General features: G+C 33.4%; 1 protein-coding gene across 1 annotated transcript in view; it reads left to right on the top strand.

The window, feature by feature from the left end:
- The window catches only part of LOC145676651 (uncharacterized), a 30,761-nt gene extending 10,747 nt beyond the window's left edge, over positions 1 to 20,014 (top strand). The window contains exons 2-3 of the mRNA XM_081747496.1: positions 8,804 to 11,433; positions 19,800 to 20,014. Of these exons, the coding sequence (XP_081603622.1) occupies positions 8,804 to 11,433; positions 19,800 to 19,820 (2,651 nt within the window). The 3' untranslated portion in view covers positions 19,821 to 20,014. The remainder of the gene's footprint in view (positions 1 to 8,803; positions 11,434 to 19,799) is intronic.
- The last annotated feature ends 320 nt before the right edge of the window (positions 20,015 to 20,334 follow it).

The raw sequence follows: 20,334 nt of genomic DNA, 5'->3' as shown, positions 1-20,334 counted from the left end.
CTATTGATTCACACTAGTGTTCTAAAAAATAATAAAATTTATATAGAACATAAAATTTTGCACTGTCCACATAAACACTTCTCTGAGTAGCTTAAGATATCTTTGACAAACTAAAACGTATCTAGGTATCGTATTAATTAACCATAAATTCACCTTTTAGTTCTAAAAATATAACGACCACAAAAGAAAAAACTTAAAACTAATGCTATTATAAAATGCACAAAAAAGGATAAAATAAGTTTTTGGTGAAGTACGTATAATGAAGAAATTGGACTACGATTAATGGGACTAAGACTATAAAAGCATTCTGTGCCTTAAATGGATCGGTATTACCTATTATAATCAATCGTATCTAATATTTTTACGATCTAAGTTCCATTTCTTCATTATATATATATATATATATATATATATATATATATATATATATATATATATATATATATGGGGGGTACGTTCCAGCATAACTCAGAAATCCCTCGAGCTATTTACCAAACTTGGAACACATATTCTTACAATCTGAAAACAAATGCTATGGGACCTGGGGCCAAGACACCCTTAGCAAACCCAGGGAATGAAGTGGATAAATAAAGTCAAGAACTATCAATATTAGTGTCGAGTCCGTAGTTTTTGGTCTCTTGAGATGAATTGGGAAGCCGTCATTGTCGTACTATTGGAGCAAGTCACCCCTATGTTATAGACGGGGTAAATATGTATAAATAGTTGAAAATGATTGATTTTAGTGTCAAATCCATATCTTTCGCAGTCGCTGAGATGAATAGTGGTACTTCCTATGTCGTTTAAGTACAAGTTCATCCCTATTGACATGAGGTGAGAGGTAAAAGTGGAAAGTGGATGAATATAAAAAATAATATTAGTGTTCTATTCATAGTTTATAGGTCTCTAAAATCAGTAGTGACACTTGCAGTGTTGTTTAAGTCCAAGTTAGCCCTTATCGGCATGGGGGCGAGAAGGAGTTAGGTATGGAAACGAGTGATATTACGGGTTTTATCATTACACTTTCATTGAAAGGCGTATTATGAGAAGAAAAGAGAATTCAAGCACTTTCTATAAAACTATTCTACCCGTGCGACGAACGAGCATTTGTGTTAGTTAAAATTATAATCCCCTTTATGAAAGCTTTGTTTTTAAATGTTATTTTACAGTTATTGTTAGACTTAAATACTATGATATACATAACTGTCGGAAGTCTTATATAACGACTATGTCCATCCGTCTGTCTGTCGACAGCCATCAAAGCAAAAACAATAAGAGATTTCCAAAAGCGATTTTTTGCAATTGATTCGGCGTCCCAAGAATGTTTCATCTCCTCTTTTAATCCATTATTCAAACCGGAAGTGGTTCAAAATAACCATTTCTGGTTTCAACGCATATCGTCATGGAAAAAATGGTAACATAACGGAGAAGCAATTTTATGTAAACAATTCTGTATCTCAATACAAATATCATGACTATCTGCATCAGTCTACTGAAACTGAGAGTGGTTCAAATTTATTATTGTACGTATTTCTGGTTTTAATACTTATTTTCATGTAGCGGTAAGAGATATCGAAAAGTAATTTCTTAACACAGATTCGGCGTCCCGAGAATAAGTTTTGCCATTACTTCTACCTATATTCTCAAGCGGAAACGGTAAAACTTTACGATTTTCAGTTACAACACTGATTGTATAATGGATAAAATGAAAATAAATACCGACAAGCATTTATATATATATATATATATATATATATATATATATATATATATATATATATATATATTCCAACCAAAAGTGATAGACATCAATTAGCACTTCCAGTATCAATGTTAGTGTCGATAGAATAAATACAAGAAAAAATAGAGAGTAATGTCTTTTGATGCGGACTCAGAGACCCAAGTTCAGGTCCTATCTGTGATCTTATTTTTCTATTCAAGTAGTTATAAATGTACTACTTCAAATTTGAGTATTAAATTCGCAAAGTTTCGAAGTCTACCGTAGTTTCACATTGTGAAGCGAAACTTAGATTTTTTTATTGTATTATAAGGTGTTTTCACTTTCATTCAGTTCCCGAAGTCTATCTTAGTTGCATAAAGTGAATCGAAACTAAATCATGCTCTTTCCGCCGCTGCTCTAGTAGCTAGTGTGCTGCTGAAAGGGACGTTAAACTCAAAATCAACCCTACTCAACTCAAAACTAAATTACGAAAATCTCCTGTATATTATACTGTACAGGAAAACTCAGAAGCATTTGTGGTTGCATAACAGAATAGGAAATGTACGAATAAGTAGAAAACAACAACAATTTCGATGGTTGAGCGCCAAAAAGGCTTAAGTTTAGAGGCTTAAGTGATATGTGCCTCTCTGGCACAGAACCAAATGCTAATAACTCAGTTATACCTTTATATCATTTTCGAATAACGTTCCAAGGATAGAGATTTTCATTAAGGCGTCTTGGCACAATAAAATTGAATCCATTATACATGTCCTCATAGCATTACCTCCAAATTTTAAAATTCGACAGTTACGCCCTTTTGGCGCTCAACCATCGATTTGCTGGGTTTAAAATCATGTAAAAAAAAATATTGTATTGTCATCGGGCTTACGGAACTGTATAAAACTTTAGATTTCTAGTTAGTACGAAAATGCGTGAAATTAAAGTTACAAGATTTAACTGTAACAAAAGTAGCAAACATTGCAATGAATGTTTCAGATTCTGAAAATGGTAATTTGCGTTGCTTTGTTATCTGTCTGGAGCGACCCATACTTTTATCTATCTTCATCGTTTTATGTGCTTTCATTTTGTCCAGTTTTGAAATAATTTCCAGTTCCTGAGTAAATCCAAAGTTGCAACATTGTTTAAGTTCTACGATAATCCTACTAATAATTTCCAAAGAGTGAACTCCTGCACCGTTCCATCCCTCAAAGTATCAACAGTTTGTCAAAGTTATTATCCTTCTTGATTCGTCTAGACTATTATTAATGTAAGCAGTCCCAGGACATTCGAATACTCGGCCTCAAATGTATCACTGCAGATATTTCCTTTACTCTATTTGTTTTCCAATGAATTATGTAAAATATTCATAGATTTATCGAAATTCACATTGCACACTTTTTTATCTTACGAAGTTTCTTCTATTTAGGTTTTCATGGAGCATTGGAAGAGAAGGGCAAAAAATCAAAAGATAGCATTAAGTACTTCTAAACTAGTTTTGTACATTATTCAAGGTGTACTTTTATGTAACCAACAAACGTAAAAATTTTTAGTCATAAGAAGTCGGAGTGTACTGAAATCAGAAGCTCTCGGCATGTAAAGCTGCGAAATACAACATCTGTTATCGAGCCAAGCCTGGCCACCAAATATACCGATCTTTAGTTCCTAGGGGATGACCTATCTTCTCACCGAATTTTGTTCAGATCCAGTTAGTAGTTACCAAGAAATAAAGTACCACATATAAGGTGAGCCAAGACTGCCCCTGGCCGAGTTCACTACCACATATGACGATCTTTATTCCTTAGATGATGGGCTACCAAATTTCGTTCAGATCCGGTTAGTAGTTACCGAGAAATGAAATACCGCATCAATGTTGTGTCGAACCGAACCTAGCCTAGCCGAGTCTGTTCCTCGCCGATCCCGGCCACCAAATATAGCATTTTTATGGATTTTGCCATGACTTTTTGCCCACCTAATTTGGTTCAGATCCGGTCAGTAGTTACCAAGAAATAAAGTACCATAGACACACACACACACACACATAGATAGATAGATAGATAGATAGATAGATAGATAGATAGATAGATAGATAGATAGATAGATAGATAGATAGATAGATAGATAGATAGATAGATAGATAGATAGACATAGATATATATAATATATAGATACAGACATAGATATATATATATACATGTGTAGATATAGATATAGATATAGATATAGATATAGATATAGATATAGATATAGATATAGATATAGATATAGATATAGATATGGATACACCTGGAATGAAACTATAAGCTCCTGTATACTTACACCGAGAGCTAATAAAAGAGATGGAGTCTCCCTCTTTTGCGTTCCTGAAAGAAAATTTGATCCTTCCTGTTTTGGGGATTCTCCCTCGAATCTTATTCCGTTCATTCTATTAATCGTTCATCATCATTCACTTTTACTTACCATTCATCAGTTTTAATCTTCAGGGCAAAATTGCTAAAACATCAATCTAAACATTTCATTTCAGTAATGAATAAACATTATTGCACCTACAGTGCATTAAATTCTACAATAATACGTGTGTTTAACGAAAAAATGTCCAAAGTAGAGACATATACCAATCGATAGCTCTCATTGAGCTTAATAGAATCAGATAGGTAAGTGCAAATCCTCATGCGTAGTTTCTGAGAAAATAAAGAAACTTTTATTGGTAAATCTAAAAATTGATGCTTCATGACAACCATGTCAACTATCAAGACAAAGCTGATACTTAAGTATACGTATTCTTACCAAGCTTTTCTTTGTGGCACTAGCATATGTTTACGCAGGTTAATTAGATACAGCTCTAAAGTTACGATTAGCCCCAAAAATTTTAATTTTTGTGTAACTGTAATATTATATGAAGATGAGACATGTAGGAATTGATAGATTTTTAAAAAAGAAAATAATTTTTATGGCATTAGAAACTAAATTCTTCGTTGCCAACCTGATAACGTTTTATAGTTTTTATTCCACTGAAATAGAAGCTCTTTTGTAGCTATGTGGTTAGTGTACACATATTCGGCGAGGGAAACCCGGGTTCTATACTCGGAGAGAGCTCATGTGTTTCAGATCCTACGTTAAGGTGTAGAGCCACGTCTCATATAGCCTCGCTGATCAAGGAGACGTTAAACTCAACTCCAATCCAACTCAACTGAAGAAGAATATTTTATGTGAAAAAGCATTCTACATAACACCTGTTAAGTAATTTATTGTACCCATTCTTGTTTGGTTTCTCCTAACAGTGACACACATAACCCTAACAGTGACACATATATTCCTAACAGTGACAAATATGTTCCTAATAGTGACATATATATTCCTAACAGTGACACACATACCCCTAACAGTGACGCATATACTCCTAACAGTGACAAATATACTCCTAATAGTGACACATTCTACTCCTAACAGTGATACACATAACCCTAACGGTGACGCACATACTCCTAACAGTGACACATGTATTCTTAACACTAACACATATACTCCTAACAGTGACACACATACTCCTAACAGTGACACATACTCCTGAAAGTGACACATATACTCCTAACAGTGACACACATACTCTTAACAGTGACACACACACTCCTAAAAGTAACCCATACACTCCTAACAGTGACGCATATACTTATAAAATTGTCATTTCAAATATTACTGTAACTTATCGCTCCTACGTTAATTACGAGAATTTGTAAGCACTGGACATCTCCTTGCACTACATATTTTTTTTTATGATTAATTGTTCTAAAGAATATAACTCCTAGAAGAATCGATCACATTCATAACGCCAGTCAAAAACATGCATATACTACACTATATATCCCAGCCGGTAAATGTCCTTTACAATTTCAGCTTCAGTTACGGATCATTTACTACATAACATTAATGTATCAGTTATTAATTTCCAGCTTCGTTATTAACAAACATAATAATCGGCGCAATTGTTTCAATTGTTTTGTCATGCTGAAATAATTTCAGCAATTAAGGAAAGAGTAAACAAACCAAACCAGAGCTATTCCAACTACTGCAAAAAAAAAAAAAAAAAAAAAAAAAGACTTTACTCATTTTAACTTCTATCCTTCTATCGCTAATGCTGTGAAGAGTTTTGTTATCCATTATCATAGCAAGGAACAGGAGGGAGGAGGAATCAATAACTATAATGACTAACAAAAATGATGTCACGTTAATTGGTTGTTTATGTTAGTTTTTATACTTTATATAACATTTTTATATGCATAACGACCGCTTCCTAGAAACTGCACGTGGACAGAAACATTAAACAATATTTCATTCAAATACAATACACTACTTTCTTCTTTTAGAAACTTGTTTGAACATTATTTATTTCAATTTTTTTATTAGACCTTATAATTGTACTGTATTGATGATTAAGTTCTTATTTGTCTCCTTAATTACGATAATTATAGATTTAAATTCATAGTATAAATTAAATATCTCATGTGGCAGAATGTTGTTCTCATTTTTGTGGCAGAAAATTCGGGTTCGATTCTTGTAAAAGCTTACTTTGGATGGGGAGGAGTGGCTTCAGAGACTTCATGCCGTTTCCTATCCTGAGCTCTGCACATTCATGACAAGCTACAATGCACAGATAATATAGTTGATAGCTTTTATTCTATTGGAATAGGTTTGTTATTAATTTACGAACATGCTACATAACATCTGTTACGTAGCAGATTATTATTTGATTTATATAACAAAGTGGAAGAGATTTTCAATATGTAGATAAGTAAAAAACGCTAAGTTAACACTTATCCTAACAAAATTACTTTATGAAGTATTAAAGAATTTTGATAAATATTTTTCCTTCAGGCATTTGATTTATTTTACAAAATCGATCTTAAATTTTAACGTGGTTCATTTTAACCTCTAATTGTTGCACCAAAATTAAGTATACTTTGTTTTAAAAACTTATATATGTAGTGATATATTTAGAATGTGGATTACACTGTCAAACAAAATCGATTTCGAAAATACATTTTTTTCCTCCGACCATGAACAAAATTTCTGTTTAAGTGGGAGAGGGCAGATCAAGAGGATTATCTTCTTATCTGAGAAAATACATAACAATAAGACAGATGTGTCATTTGCGCCCATGCGAGGTGATACGTTTAGATTCAATCGATTCCATTTGACTTATTATGAATGCGCCTGAGGTTTTTTTTTCTTTTTTTTTTAGTAAAGGTGTAACAGTTAACTTTCTTAGGAGCATTAAAATATAAAACTCAAATGGTCTCTTCTCGATCCATCTTAATAAACAATTGAAGCGCATAAAGAATAAAGGTGTTATGTTACATTTTTCGAAACATTGAATTCTGGCGGTTCATTCACGTGTTATACATTAGTTATCCAACATAGTACATCAAGTAGGGAGTTCCCGTCCCAGTGAAGAGATTTGGAAATGATAAAGGGTGTATGTTAACAGACATAGTTGTGAGTCAATTTTCCCGAAATATACAATTTGTTAGGATAACCGATTCAATTTATAGTGGCTTACTGCTCAAGTATACAAATTCTGATCATGAGGTTTGTAGCCAAAATAGTGCTGAGTTTTACACTATGGTGCTCTACATATAGTGTACTTTGGTATAAGGTCAGAAACTCAGATTTTTTCCTAAATGCTACTATACGTATTGTATGTCAATTCATTTTCAATAAGATGGTGGACAATATCGTATTCGTGAGTTTTCTCCGAGTACTCCCGTTTCCTCCCATTTTCTCATTCCACCAATTCTTCCATCATCATTCACTTCCTTGAATCATCGTCTCCTTTAGCCTAAAGGGCATAATCGTCAGACGTTAAACTGAAAGATTTCATTTTCTTTCAGCAGAATTTTTGTGTGGTTTGTCCCTGCCATTTTATTCATTTTATGACTTATAGTCAGAAAAATATAACAAAAATTTTCTTCATGTTGCTACCAACAGGAAAGATTAATTTTATTTAAAATTCAAAATAAATATACATGACATTTATTAGTGTAAATTTATTTTAAAAAATCAACTGAATTTTAAAATAGTTCCGAGAATATGGAGAAATGTATGGTCAATTCAAATACCAGAAAGAATTCGTCGATATTGTCTAGTTTCGGCCAATCAGACTAACCTTTTCGACCATATTTCTAAACGGTCTTCCACTAGTAAATTGAAAATATCATATACATTTATTTTAAATTTCAAATAAAGTTATTTTTACATATTGGTCGTAATATTAAGTATTTTTTGTATTTTTTTTTTCAATTGCCCATGATGAAGTGAGTAAAATGATAGAAATAAGAGGAACTACAGGAAAGCTCTTACTGAAAATGAGTTAACGAACAATACGAATAGTAGCATGGTAAAGAAAATAATCTGAACTTCTGTTCTTAAAAGTATACTGTATAAAAGCGTTACACCGTAGTGTAAAACTTTTACTACAAAACTAATGTTAGAATGACCAGTTTAGTTTAATTTTGTACGTAACGTTTGTGTTTAAGTAATAGTCTACTATAAATTGTAAGAACCTATGCAGTAAAAAATAATGAAGTCAGAAAACTTTAAAAAAAAGTTTCAAATGTAATATGAATGAATCTTTATTTGAAGTAATTTTAAGTTATTACAATTAGGATACGTGTACGAAAAGGAGCTCCTTCGTGGCTAAGGAGTTAGCGTACGCGCCTTGGAGTGGGATACTCGGGTTCGATTCCCGGCAGGAGCTCATGTAATTCGGATTCCACGTTAATCAGTAGGTCCCGTCTCATATAGCCTCGCTGCTGAAAGGGACGTTAAACTCAAAATCAACTCAATTCAACGTGTACGAAAGGTGGAAACTGCAATTACAAAAGATGATTTGGTTAGTGTAAGCAAACCTGCCATACCAGAATATCACTGCTTCACTTGGTAACTCTGTAGCACACAAGAGTCAATAACAAAGTAATTTTTGTTCCAATTTAATACTTCACCATCAATGATAAATATACTAATGTTCGTCATAACCAAACAACACTTTAATTCTGAGATATATTCTACATTATCTATTTCTTTGTATTACAGAATATGAACCAGATGCATACAAGAAACCAAGAGGGGCAACTTCTGATGTAGATAGTGACGATAGTATTGACGTTCAAGACTTTCCAACTTCACCTATTGCAGGAATCAACAACAAATTGGTTACCAAATCTCCAAAAGCGAAGAAGAAACCCTTATTAAATCCATTTAATCCACTCCTTCCGTACATGACATTGAAACCTGTTGTGCCTATCAAACCAAGTCCTTTTCTTAATCCACTCTTGCCGTTTGTTCTGTCTGGACCTCTTGTTGATCCTCAGTTGTTTATTGGTAAGAAGGCTGAATTACTCGATACTCTCTTCTCTTCACCTTTGATAAATGATGAGACGGATGACAGTGGTCCGCAAACACGTGCTATTGGTCCCCCCTTTGCAACTGGAACTGGTTTGAAAATTGGGCCACCACCTTTCGTTCCTCCTTCCGGCTTCTGGTCTCCTGTGCCTAGTCCTACGTATTTTACGGACAAGAAAACAGAGTTTCTAAATAATTTGTTTAGCCAATTAGCTACTGCTACTCCAGCAACATCAACTGATGAAACTTCAGAGAAACGTTCTCTTGGTGGACCCCCATTTGGTGGCAGCTCATTTGCTGGCGGCCCTTTTGGCAAATCTTTCGGGCCACCTTTTGCTAAACCTTTTGGGGGACCATTCGGTAAACCCTTCGGACCACCTTTCGCTAAACCTTTCGGAGGTCCCCAATTCGACACTTCTTCTAGGAAAAGATTAATAGGACCATATGGTATCGGTGGTCCATTTGGCATTGGTGGTCCATTTGGTATTGGTGGTCCATTTGGTAAACCATTCTTAGGACCACTTGGAAAACCTATAATTAGTCCATTCAGTCCTTTTGCAAGTACTCTTGCGAATCCCACTGCAACTGATACACCAACAACAGCACCACAAATACCTATTGTTGATCCAACAATATTTACCAGTAAGAAAGCTGCATTTTTAAGTCAACTATTTGATGCCATTGCAGCCAATCAAACGTCCGTGGAAAACAGTGATTCTTCTAAAAGTAACGATTCTCCTGAAGAGAGAAAAAGATCTCTAGGTCCTTTAGCTGGCCTAGTATTGCCCCCTGACTATTGGATACCATCTATCGCTCAGAAAGCAATGGCTGCAAAAACTGCAAATTCTGATATTCCGAAATCATCCACGTCATCTTTAGATTCATCAAACGTGGATACATATCTAGTGCCGTCTGACTCTTTAGTTGTTGGAGCACCTATTGATCCATCAGTGTTCATTGGTAAGAAAGTTCAGTTTCTTAATGATCTATTCGATACATTAGGACTTCCTCCAACAATCTCGAGTGCTGCAGCAAGAGCAGTAGCTGCAGAAAGTATTAGTGACGGTCCCTCTAAAACTAAAACTTCAATCGTTCCTCCAGATTTCTGGGTGCCTCCTGGCGCTTCAGATCCTACTGCATATACTCAAAAAGTAAATGAGTACCTCGATAAATTATTCACCACACTAAATATTACACCAACGTTTTCCTCTGAAGGTACATCAAAGATAATTTCAAGAAGAAGTGTTGATGATAATGAAGCAGGCACAGATTCAGATAACTTTTTGTCAAAGCTTTTCAAACCTTTGTCTAAAAGAGGAAACTCTATATATTCTAGAGCAGTTACTGAAGACGGAACCGCGCCAGGAGAATCAACAACGGCTATCCCTGATGTAGTATCTTCCGCAGTGGCTGCCAAAGATAAAGTAGTAGGAACTATCATTTCTGAGCTGACAAATCTGAAAAATACTATGGTCGACACTCTTACAGAGGCTCTAACAAAACAAGCAGCTGCTGCTGCAGCTGCAGCGAAACAAAAACCAGTGTTCCCATTTGCTAAGCCCATAGCAGGTCCATTTGGCCCAGGAGGTCCTTTTGGTAAGCCAATTGGTGGTCCTTTCGCATCTTTAGTCGCAACGCCAACACCTGAACCAACAGAAGATCCTATAGAACCCTACAAAACACGATTAGAAGTCCTTAATGAAGTATTTGATATGCTAACTGATCTTGAGAAGGATGTTACAAACGCAGTGAACCAAGCATCATCATCACAGCAGGAACCAACAGGAAGTCAAAGAATTTCTGGATCAACAGTAACAACTCAATCTCCCCAGACAGCAACAACAACAACCGAAGATACATTTATTCAGTCAATAAAAAATACAATTCACAGAATCACAAATGCAACAAATCCTAGCAATAACACTTCAAGTAACACAGTCAATGAAACTCCAGAAATTACAGATATCTTTGGACAGAAGTTGATCAGAGCACTTTTTGGACCACCCCCAACCCCTAATCCTGTAAGTGTTGAAACAACAACAATTGTCGATCCATCATTTTGGATTCCAGACACTCCACCAGGAGTCCCAGTAGGACCAGAATTTTATATTGGAAAAGCACAGGAATTTATGAGCAAAGTCTTCGCACACAAATTCGGTCCTACAACCACAGAAACTCCAGATCTTTTGAAGCAACTTCGTAGCATAAATCTTGCAGTTCATCAAGGCTACCAAAGCCTACCTCCTGGCTCTGAAGAAACCGTGGAAGCTGGTGGTGGGAGAACACCTGAACAGCATGAAGGAGGTGGCCTTAAGCTGAAAGTAAGTATCTTGTATAAAATATAAAACAGCAACTGTGTAACTTTACTTTAGATATTAATCAAATAAGTCAAGATAGAGTTAGATTATATTGCTTTTTGAAAGAAATGGTAAAAACTTTTCTTGTAAAAAAAGGCGCGGTAAAATACTTCTAGTAATACATAACACCTGACATAAATATTAATAATGATAATAATATATTAAAATGAATATTAAAGTATTTCAAATAACACTAATGACGATACCGTGTCTATTAGAAAAACTTGCTAGGATTTTAAAAATATCGCTTCAATGTTTATAAATACATAAAGTATAAAAAATATTTTAATTAATGTATTCTTCTAAAAATAATCCAAACTCTAATATTATGTGTAATAATAATATTTACAAAGACGAAAAAGATGTTAGCTGTGTACTATCTCTTCAAACTACCTTAAAATGTGTGCATTTACTTAAGACTCATATGTACACAACAAGAATGATCTGTAAGTAACTCAAATTAATGCAAAAGACACAATTTCCAACAACAAAAGACTACTTAAAATTGTAAAAATGTTTTAAAATAGACAAAAATTTCGAGACATTTCTCGAATTTCACGAAAATTAGAAAGGTCATAATCGATAAGAAAATTCAATATAAGGAATGTCTTGGAAACACATACAAGAATAAATCAGGGAAAGGAAATTTATCTTTAATAAGTGTTTATTTGAGACTTGATTTTTTTTTTTTATGAAATGTAAATTTGAGAATGTCGGCACGATTCTGACTAACAATTTACCTCTCCGTGTGGGATCTTGCACATAAGTAATCAGTTTATTATACATATTTCGTAAGTATGAAGTGGTCCATTTTTAATTAAGATTTTCTCATTATTCATGCATTATTTACAAAAAAAATGAAATGTAGTTAGGAATTAGTACGTTAGGAACTACGTAACAGGAAGAATAATCTTACAAATAGTAACCTAACTCTAATAATAAAATAATAATAATAACTTAACAACGTGTGTCTTAACATTGTAAGTCATCAAACGGTAATAATAACAATTACGCATTAGCCCATCTCGTAACTGCATCACTGGAATGATAAGCAAGATTACTTCTTGTACGGATAATATTCTGAGAAAGGGCAACAATAACAGTAGTTTGGCCTTAAGTAGACCTAATATTTTTCTGCTTCCTTGTAAAGAAATTGAATATAATATAATTAAAGTTTACATCGATATCTCATTCATTGAGTGAGTAACCTGTAATAATCAGTGAGTGATCGAATTGAAAATAAACTACTGCAGCTATGCTCGTATGTCAATCTTATATCTAGTTCAATATAGTAGAAGTTATTTTTAAAATTTTATAAGTGATGTGTGTTTTGGTATTTTAATTTAGTACCGGTATGCCATACCAGCCTAATTCCATCGCTGATTATATAATTTTAAAAATCTGAAACGTAAAAAAATTCAGAATGTGCATTAGTTTGGTAATGAGGATTGTAAAGTTAATCAAAGATCAAATAAATAATTGTTTACAAAAGAGAACTTAATTTAAGAAAAGCATAATATAATTTTTAATATAATGAAACTTGATATTATCTACTCAATCAAATAGAGGGAGAGACAGCAAAGTAGATGCTTTTGAATGCAATTGAATTTAACCAGAATAAAGCAACAAATACATTCACTTTAGTCTTATACAGATAGATTGCAATTTACGAAATATTTACAGGCACGTTCATGTTTTAAATATTATGTCCTAAAGTTGATCACCATAGGAATGTTTTCTGATGCCCGTATAGATTTTTAGCTTAGTTACAGAGTATGACCGATTTGTAATATTTGTATATAACATTTTATATCAGAAACTACAATCCCAATACTTCAGGTGCGATGAAATGTTGCCATTTTTTTATTTAATGCACTTCTGTAAAAGTTGACACACAATTCTCGTTAAAATGTTCATCGAGTACGACGTGAAGCCAATTTGCTGTAACTGAAATGATTCATCAGTAGGAAATCGCGTAGATACAGATGCGTTTATTAGTGAGTATGCCTGTGAAATGCTTTTGATGTTGTTCATCCGTGTTCATCCTTGCAAAGTAACAATCGATTATTCTTATTGCAAAGATCACACATCACTTTGACTCTCTCTGGTTCAGTAAGGACTGTAGATGTAATTGACAGAATTATCCTGTAACCAGTAATAATAGTTTTGTTTACTCACAAAACCGTTAAGATGAAAGTATGATTTCTTACACACTCATAATAAGTGAAGAAGAGCTTGTCATTCGTTTTATCCACAAAGAGAAATGTTCGAAATCTTTTTCACCCAACTTTAATGTCAGTGTCTTGAACACTTAAAACTTCAAATTTTTCCGTAGAATACTATGCACACTACAACGCACGACTAAAGATACGCACGACTAAAGAAACTTGACCGACAGAACTTTTTGAACTTCGTGTTAAGACATCCTATTCTTTTCCACTTCGATACTTTATCCCAAAGTGTACGTTTTTCAAGTTTCCCATAGCTTCAAAATGTTTCATCCGCACACTGGATAAATAATTAGCTGAAATAGTGTCGTATCTACTGAAATTAAAATAACAATGACATTTTCGCCTAACAGTAGTAACACAACTATCATTTTCGTAAAGTGTATTAACAGTTATAGTACATTTTTCTCCACTACATTGATCTATTTCTCTGTAAACAGAACAAATTTAGTGAAGCCAATCATGCACAATCAGTAGGTGATACAAGCATCACGGAAGCATTCCTGGAAAAAAATTAAAATACCCTCGCTATATTCATATAGCTTGATTTAACACACATTTTCTTAGCTGAAACGGCTAAAGTATCCTCATTGAAAGTTGTTAGCATGTTCATCAGCTTTATCGTCGCTTTTCCTACAATAATAATAATAGCAATAATAACGCCTTACCGACTATGCTACCCCAGCTCTAAATTCTTGTTGTAAAACAAAAACATACTAGTCTGTCAGTAACTAATATGCAAACTTTAAAATACTTAAGAGTTACGGGTTGCATAAGCAACAGGCAACACTATTTAGATATTCTTAATCCTTATTATAAGTGTAAAACGCCTCTTTCTGACAGTCACACTAATTCCCAGTAGTTCACAGTCACGCTAATAATTGTCGTCAGCTGTGCTCCCTTCTAGCTGACGGTAAGACATGTCGCTAGCGTGGAGGCAATTTGATGATGAAGCAAAGGCCTGGGGGAAACTACCAGTAATAATAATAATAATAATAATAATAATAATAATAATAATAATAATAATAATAATAATAATAATAATAATAATAATAATAAATAATAAATAATAATAATAATAATAATAATAAATTCCTTCGAAATCATTTTTAACGAAGTGAGAAATTTCCATGCCGAAACCTCTTTTAGCACTACATCCTATTTAAACTTCTCTTAATCAATGCAACCTTATTTTTGTCCCTCTTTTCCTTCATTCATCGTTCTTCAAAGTAACAAACTTTAAATATTTACCAATGGTATCCTAATTAGTACGTAGTATTTGCTCTTTTTAATAATCGACGGTATTACAAAACACTCCCTTGTTAACCGATAAGTGTGGTGAGAGTAATGAAATTTTTTTAAAAAAAATAACAAAAATACTTGACTTTAAAAAATAAGAACCAAAATAAAACAATGGTAATAAAATTTTTAAAAAATATTCTGTTTTCAATAAAATTATTTTTAAAAAAAATCCTATTTATGCACGACTAAAAACAAAACCATGGGAAGTGCCTTCATATGCAATCAATTTCTCATATAGGAGAAAGTTTCCCATGCTTTTCTTTCTCCTGACGCATTTTTTTTTTCAGAAAAGTAATTTTCTTAAAAACAGAACTTTTTTTTTTACTCATTACTATGATTTCTTTTATTTTATTTGTTATTTTTAAACTGGAAGCATGTTTTTAAAAATATTTTATTCTATTTTCTACTTTTAGTGATTACTAAATATATTTTGTAACGTTACGGGATTTGTTTCCTTTTCTACATGCTTACTAAAACTCAGTGCATCTTGACATTATAGTCTTCTTGAGGAACAATCAAAAATTACATAAAAATGAAGATTTCTTGATGAGTTAAAATGAAAAAATTGGACTAAGACTAAAAAGACATTACGCGCTTTAATTAGTTAACTATAATCCATTATAACCAATTACACCCGATGCTTTGGTAGTCTTAGGACAATTTCTTCATTTTACCAACAAAATATTTGCCTTTTCGTGCATTTTATAAAAAGCATTAATATTTTTAACGCATATTACACAGCACAACATGAAATTTGTCCTTTGCTTTAAAATGTTTTACTAATGTAGTTTTGCAAAAAAAAACACAAATCTACGATTAGTTTCTTCATATCATGTACAGTTTTCCCAATAACACCATCTTTATACATTGCGTGTATGGCCTTTGAAACAATTCTGAATTCGTTTAAAGGTTTCTATTCGGCGCTTAATAAGAATGATATCGCTATAAGTTTAACATTTTATATAAAAAAGAAATGTTATGCTGAACCATGTAATGGTAAATTTGTTACATAACAATAACCGGGCTGGCACTACTGAGAAATAAGTGCTGCCATTTGTTTTGTGTAATGCAACATGAGTGTTATGTTTTGCAATTGCAGATGTTAGCAAAGTTTTAACGTTTCCGTTGGGTTTCAGCTAGTGGGGTGTGTAAAAAAGGAGACTGTGTTCAACGTGTCAGAATGTCCTGTCAGTGTAAGAATAACACTGATTCATTTTGTTATATATGCAGTGAACTGACGCGCTCAGTGGAGAACTACCTGTGCCAAAAGCTCTCGAAAATTGCACATTTGATTTAGAAGAAGGAAGTTCAGGTAAGAAAGACTTCAACTTCGAGCCACTACCCTCTCATGTGCACCACATTTCATCAAAAGAAAAGTTCGATATCGTACGGGACTTAAATCCATGGAAAACAAAAACAGAAATCTTGGGCTGTCGATTTTAGGAGTGGAATCTATTGGAGGAAAGTGTCAAAATCAGCGTTTCGAAGGCGTCATTGTAACTTTTCATGTTACTTTTCGGAGACTTGGGAATTGTGTTTTGTATCAATGCTAATGGTTTGTTTCAGGAGTTTAGCCATGAACCCAATCCAACAGAATGGTGATTATTCATTGATTCGTGTAAGATAAACCTGAAGGCAGTGCACCTTCATATTGGTAAAACATATCCATCCGTCCCAGCGGCGTAGGCTGTTCATACAAATGAAACATGAGGTAATGTGTGACATATTGCAGTACATTCAATATAATGCATTCAAGTGGCGAATCTGTGGAGACCTTAAACTTATTGGATTCCTTTTAGCCATACAAAAGGATATAACAAATTTTGTTCCTTTCTGTGTGAAGACATGGCCATTACAACAGGAATGTGTTCCAGGAATCAAGAACGCATCACATCAACAACTCGTGAACCCTGGTTTTTCCTTCACCCATTTACATCAAACTAAGTTTGATGAAAATCTACATCAAAGCATTAAATCGAGACGGGTCAACTTTCAAGCACTTGAATAGAAAATTCCCAAGTCTGTGACGCAAATATAAAGAAAGGCATGTTCATTGGTTCACAAATAATAATTGTCATGCAGGATAGTGAGTTTGAATGTACTCTGTTGGACATAGAAAGGACAGCATGGCAAGTATTTAAGTTAGTGTGTTCTAATTTCCTTGGTAATACTAAAGCACAAATTATGAAACTATTGTTAGTGTTATAATGCACTGCTTCCAAACAATGGGATGTTACATGCTCCTGAAATTACATTTTTTGGATTCACATTTGGACTTCTTTCTATAAAATTTAGGGGTTGCTGGCGATGAACATGGAGAATGGTTCCACCAAGACATTGTAACATTTGAACACCGGTCCAGTGGACGATGCAACCGGAGTACGCTTGCTGAATACGTATTGCTGGTCTATCTCTTGAGATATACAAGAGAAAAAAGTCACAATTGTCATTTCCATAGAAACTTTTAAAGACTTTTGATTGTATGTATAAAATACCTGTCCTATGTCTCTGTAACAAAATCAGTGATTGCACAATATAAATAATACATGTTAGGAAAAAAGGGACTAACATTTCCTATCTAACAGACTATCGATCTAACATTTCTAACTTAGTTAAAATCGCCTGTTTTCGATTAAAGAACAGAACATGCCCTCAGATTTGTTGTACAGTTTAATTCTTCACCTTTCGTTACAAGACGTTTTCACATTCAATAATTTCTTGAAGCCTATCGTACTTGCACAATCTGAAACATGATTTCCGAAGATTCATTGGGTGTTATGCTGTACATGTCATTTTCATAGCATTTTTGGTTGTGTAACGAAATAGGATATATAGTTAGTAGAGAGCAATATTAATAACTTAAACTATTAAGTAAATAGACTCAGGACTAGCCGATTTAGTGTGGCGCATTGGCAGGTCAAATAACAGAATAGCAGGATAGGTCGGAGTTCTGTAATTATTTAATTCCTTCTCCACGCTTACCATTAAAAACAGATTTTTTGTACCAAACCCTCTATTATTCATATTTTCTGATCTCTGTACAAATCAGTACTTTACGAATGTTCGTTATATACTGTACTGTATGTTTTAAAAAATTGTTACAGTAAAATAAAGTCCAAGTACATAAGTATTGTACAAATTTTAAGATAATTTTTATAATATTCAATTTAATTGCAGAAAACATAAAATGATGCACACTGTACAAGTTGCATACATACAATTTTAAGATAAACAAAGCATTAAAGTGAATCGTAGGTCTAATTCTTTACTTTAAAAAATTACACTTATTTTACTGTTCATCGATAAACGATTACATAAAAGTTGAAAGGTAGGCCTAGGATAAAAAGAGTCAAAATTTAAATTTTTTATTTTTTGAACAAGTCCTTGATAGATGACTATATCTCCCTTTTAGCCTTCTTCCGTGACCCAGCGTCTTTTCCACTTACCCAAGTAGATAATAGAAGAGTAAAAGACGGTTAGATCATTTTTTCAACATTTTATTACTTTTTCTTTCTTTGTAAGTAGGCTGGATATTACGGCCGAAGAGTCGCGAGCCAGATAGTCATGAGTCTACTGTGTGTATATATAAGTAACAATAAAATATAGTTTTGTCACCCGAATTACGTCACTGTGGAAACTTTCACTATTGTATCAAGTCGGGAAACGGCTTAAGGTTACAAGATTTGAGAACATAGTTGAACCAATGTACCTAGATAATTTAAAAAGAGTCATGTAGTGTTCTATATTTTCATATTCTAAATGTGTCATCTAATCCATATCTAGTCTCTATAATGCTACGTCATATTTGGAGGTGTAATAATCAGTCTAAATCAGTGTAAATTTCTCTCACTCTCTTTTCCTCCTACTTTATTATTCCCTCAATTCATTTATTTTTGTCACTAATCATTTCTATTTATTATTCATATTATTTAGCTTGAAGTACACAATTAGGGAATGTTAAGTTGGATGTAGATGAATTAGCGTTCTTGCTTCGAATTATTAGATGATGGGATGGATTCAACAAAAGGTTTTCTCTCAGTGTCACTAGGCAAATGTTGAAATAATTTTATATATTTAAATATTGGATTCTGACAATACTTATTCACCAACACTGACACCAGCTGGAGTCGAGAAATCAGGTTGCCAGTCGTTCAATGTTTTCTTATCTCAAATACAAAGCCAAATATTTTGTACTGTATTTAAAATACAAGAACAGATATTAAGTCAAGGTTTGTCCAGAGACCCGGTTCACTGGCGTATTTGGAGCTTGGAAAATATTAAAAGCCCCATAAAACAGGAACATCAGTTAGAGGATTGGAGAATGCAATCGCTCTCTCTTTCCCTCCCCCAACCCTTCCACAGAGTTTCAAGTTTGAGATACTGTACGGCACAGCACATTTATTAATATGAAAAGTCAAACTTCTTATGTCGGTGGAGAATCTCTACCCCATCTTTCTCCAAACAAAACCTAAAATGACGCTCTTGCCACAAAAGTATATCCCTTTACCACCCAATATAGTTCAGATTTTCGTGAGACTTAGTTATCAGAAAATATTCTTAACAAGACAGAAAGTTTGACTTTAATATAATAATTTCCCGTTTCTTTCAGTATAATAATTGTCAGGTAAGTAATTTCTACGAGGTGACCAAGATATACATTTTCTGGAGTCTAAAACTTCCTGCTATTTTGAATAGTACTGTCAAAATGTTGCTAAATATTATTACTGTAAATAATGAGTATAATTTTCAACCAGATATTAAAGTAAATATTACATAACGTTCATTTTAATTTAATTTCAGATTAGAGTACCTCAATATTAGATCAACCAATAACAAAGAAGAAACAACGACCATCGACGAAGAAGCATTTTTTAAACATTTTCCTTCCGAGACCTCCGATGTTTTTTTTTTTTTATAAAGACTTTGTATAATCTTGATAATAATAATAATGTTTGATACATTTTGTGTGTAATTTATAAGCTGAAATGAATAAATTAAATATTATGGATTTTGTGCATATGTGTGTGTGTTAACATTAACCTTAAACAACGTATATCCATGCGTTTGGTGCCAATTCTATAATGAACTAATCTGCACCTCATGCACAAAGTGATCACAAAGTCCTGTTACCCCGTATTGTGTGTCCACATATTCATAGATGGTCGAATTGTATTAATGTGAAATTATGGAAGAGGATAACTTAGAGATAGTGTGGGCATTCTTTACTATTTATTCCAGAGTGTCTGTATGTACACCACCGTTTAAATAACAGTATGATTCTCCTGCATGTACGATGTGAAAGTACTGTCAACATTGCTGGCGTGATGACAGTAAA

This window comes from Thermobia domestica, chromosome 2, assembly GCF_964235325.1.
Source record: "Thermobia domestica chromosome 2, izTheDome1.hap1.1, whole genome shotgun sequence".
Lineage (NCBI taxonomy): Eukaryota > Metazoa > Arthropoda > Insecta > Zygentoma > Lepismatidae > Thermobia > Thermobia domestica.
Note: the sequence above shows the minus strand (reverse complement) of the source record. Positions and strands in the feature narration are given on the sequence as shown.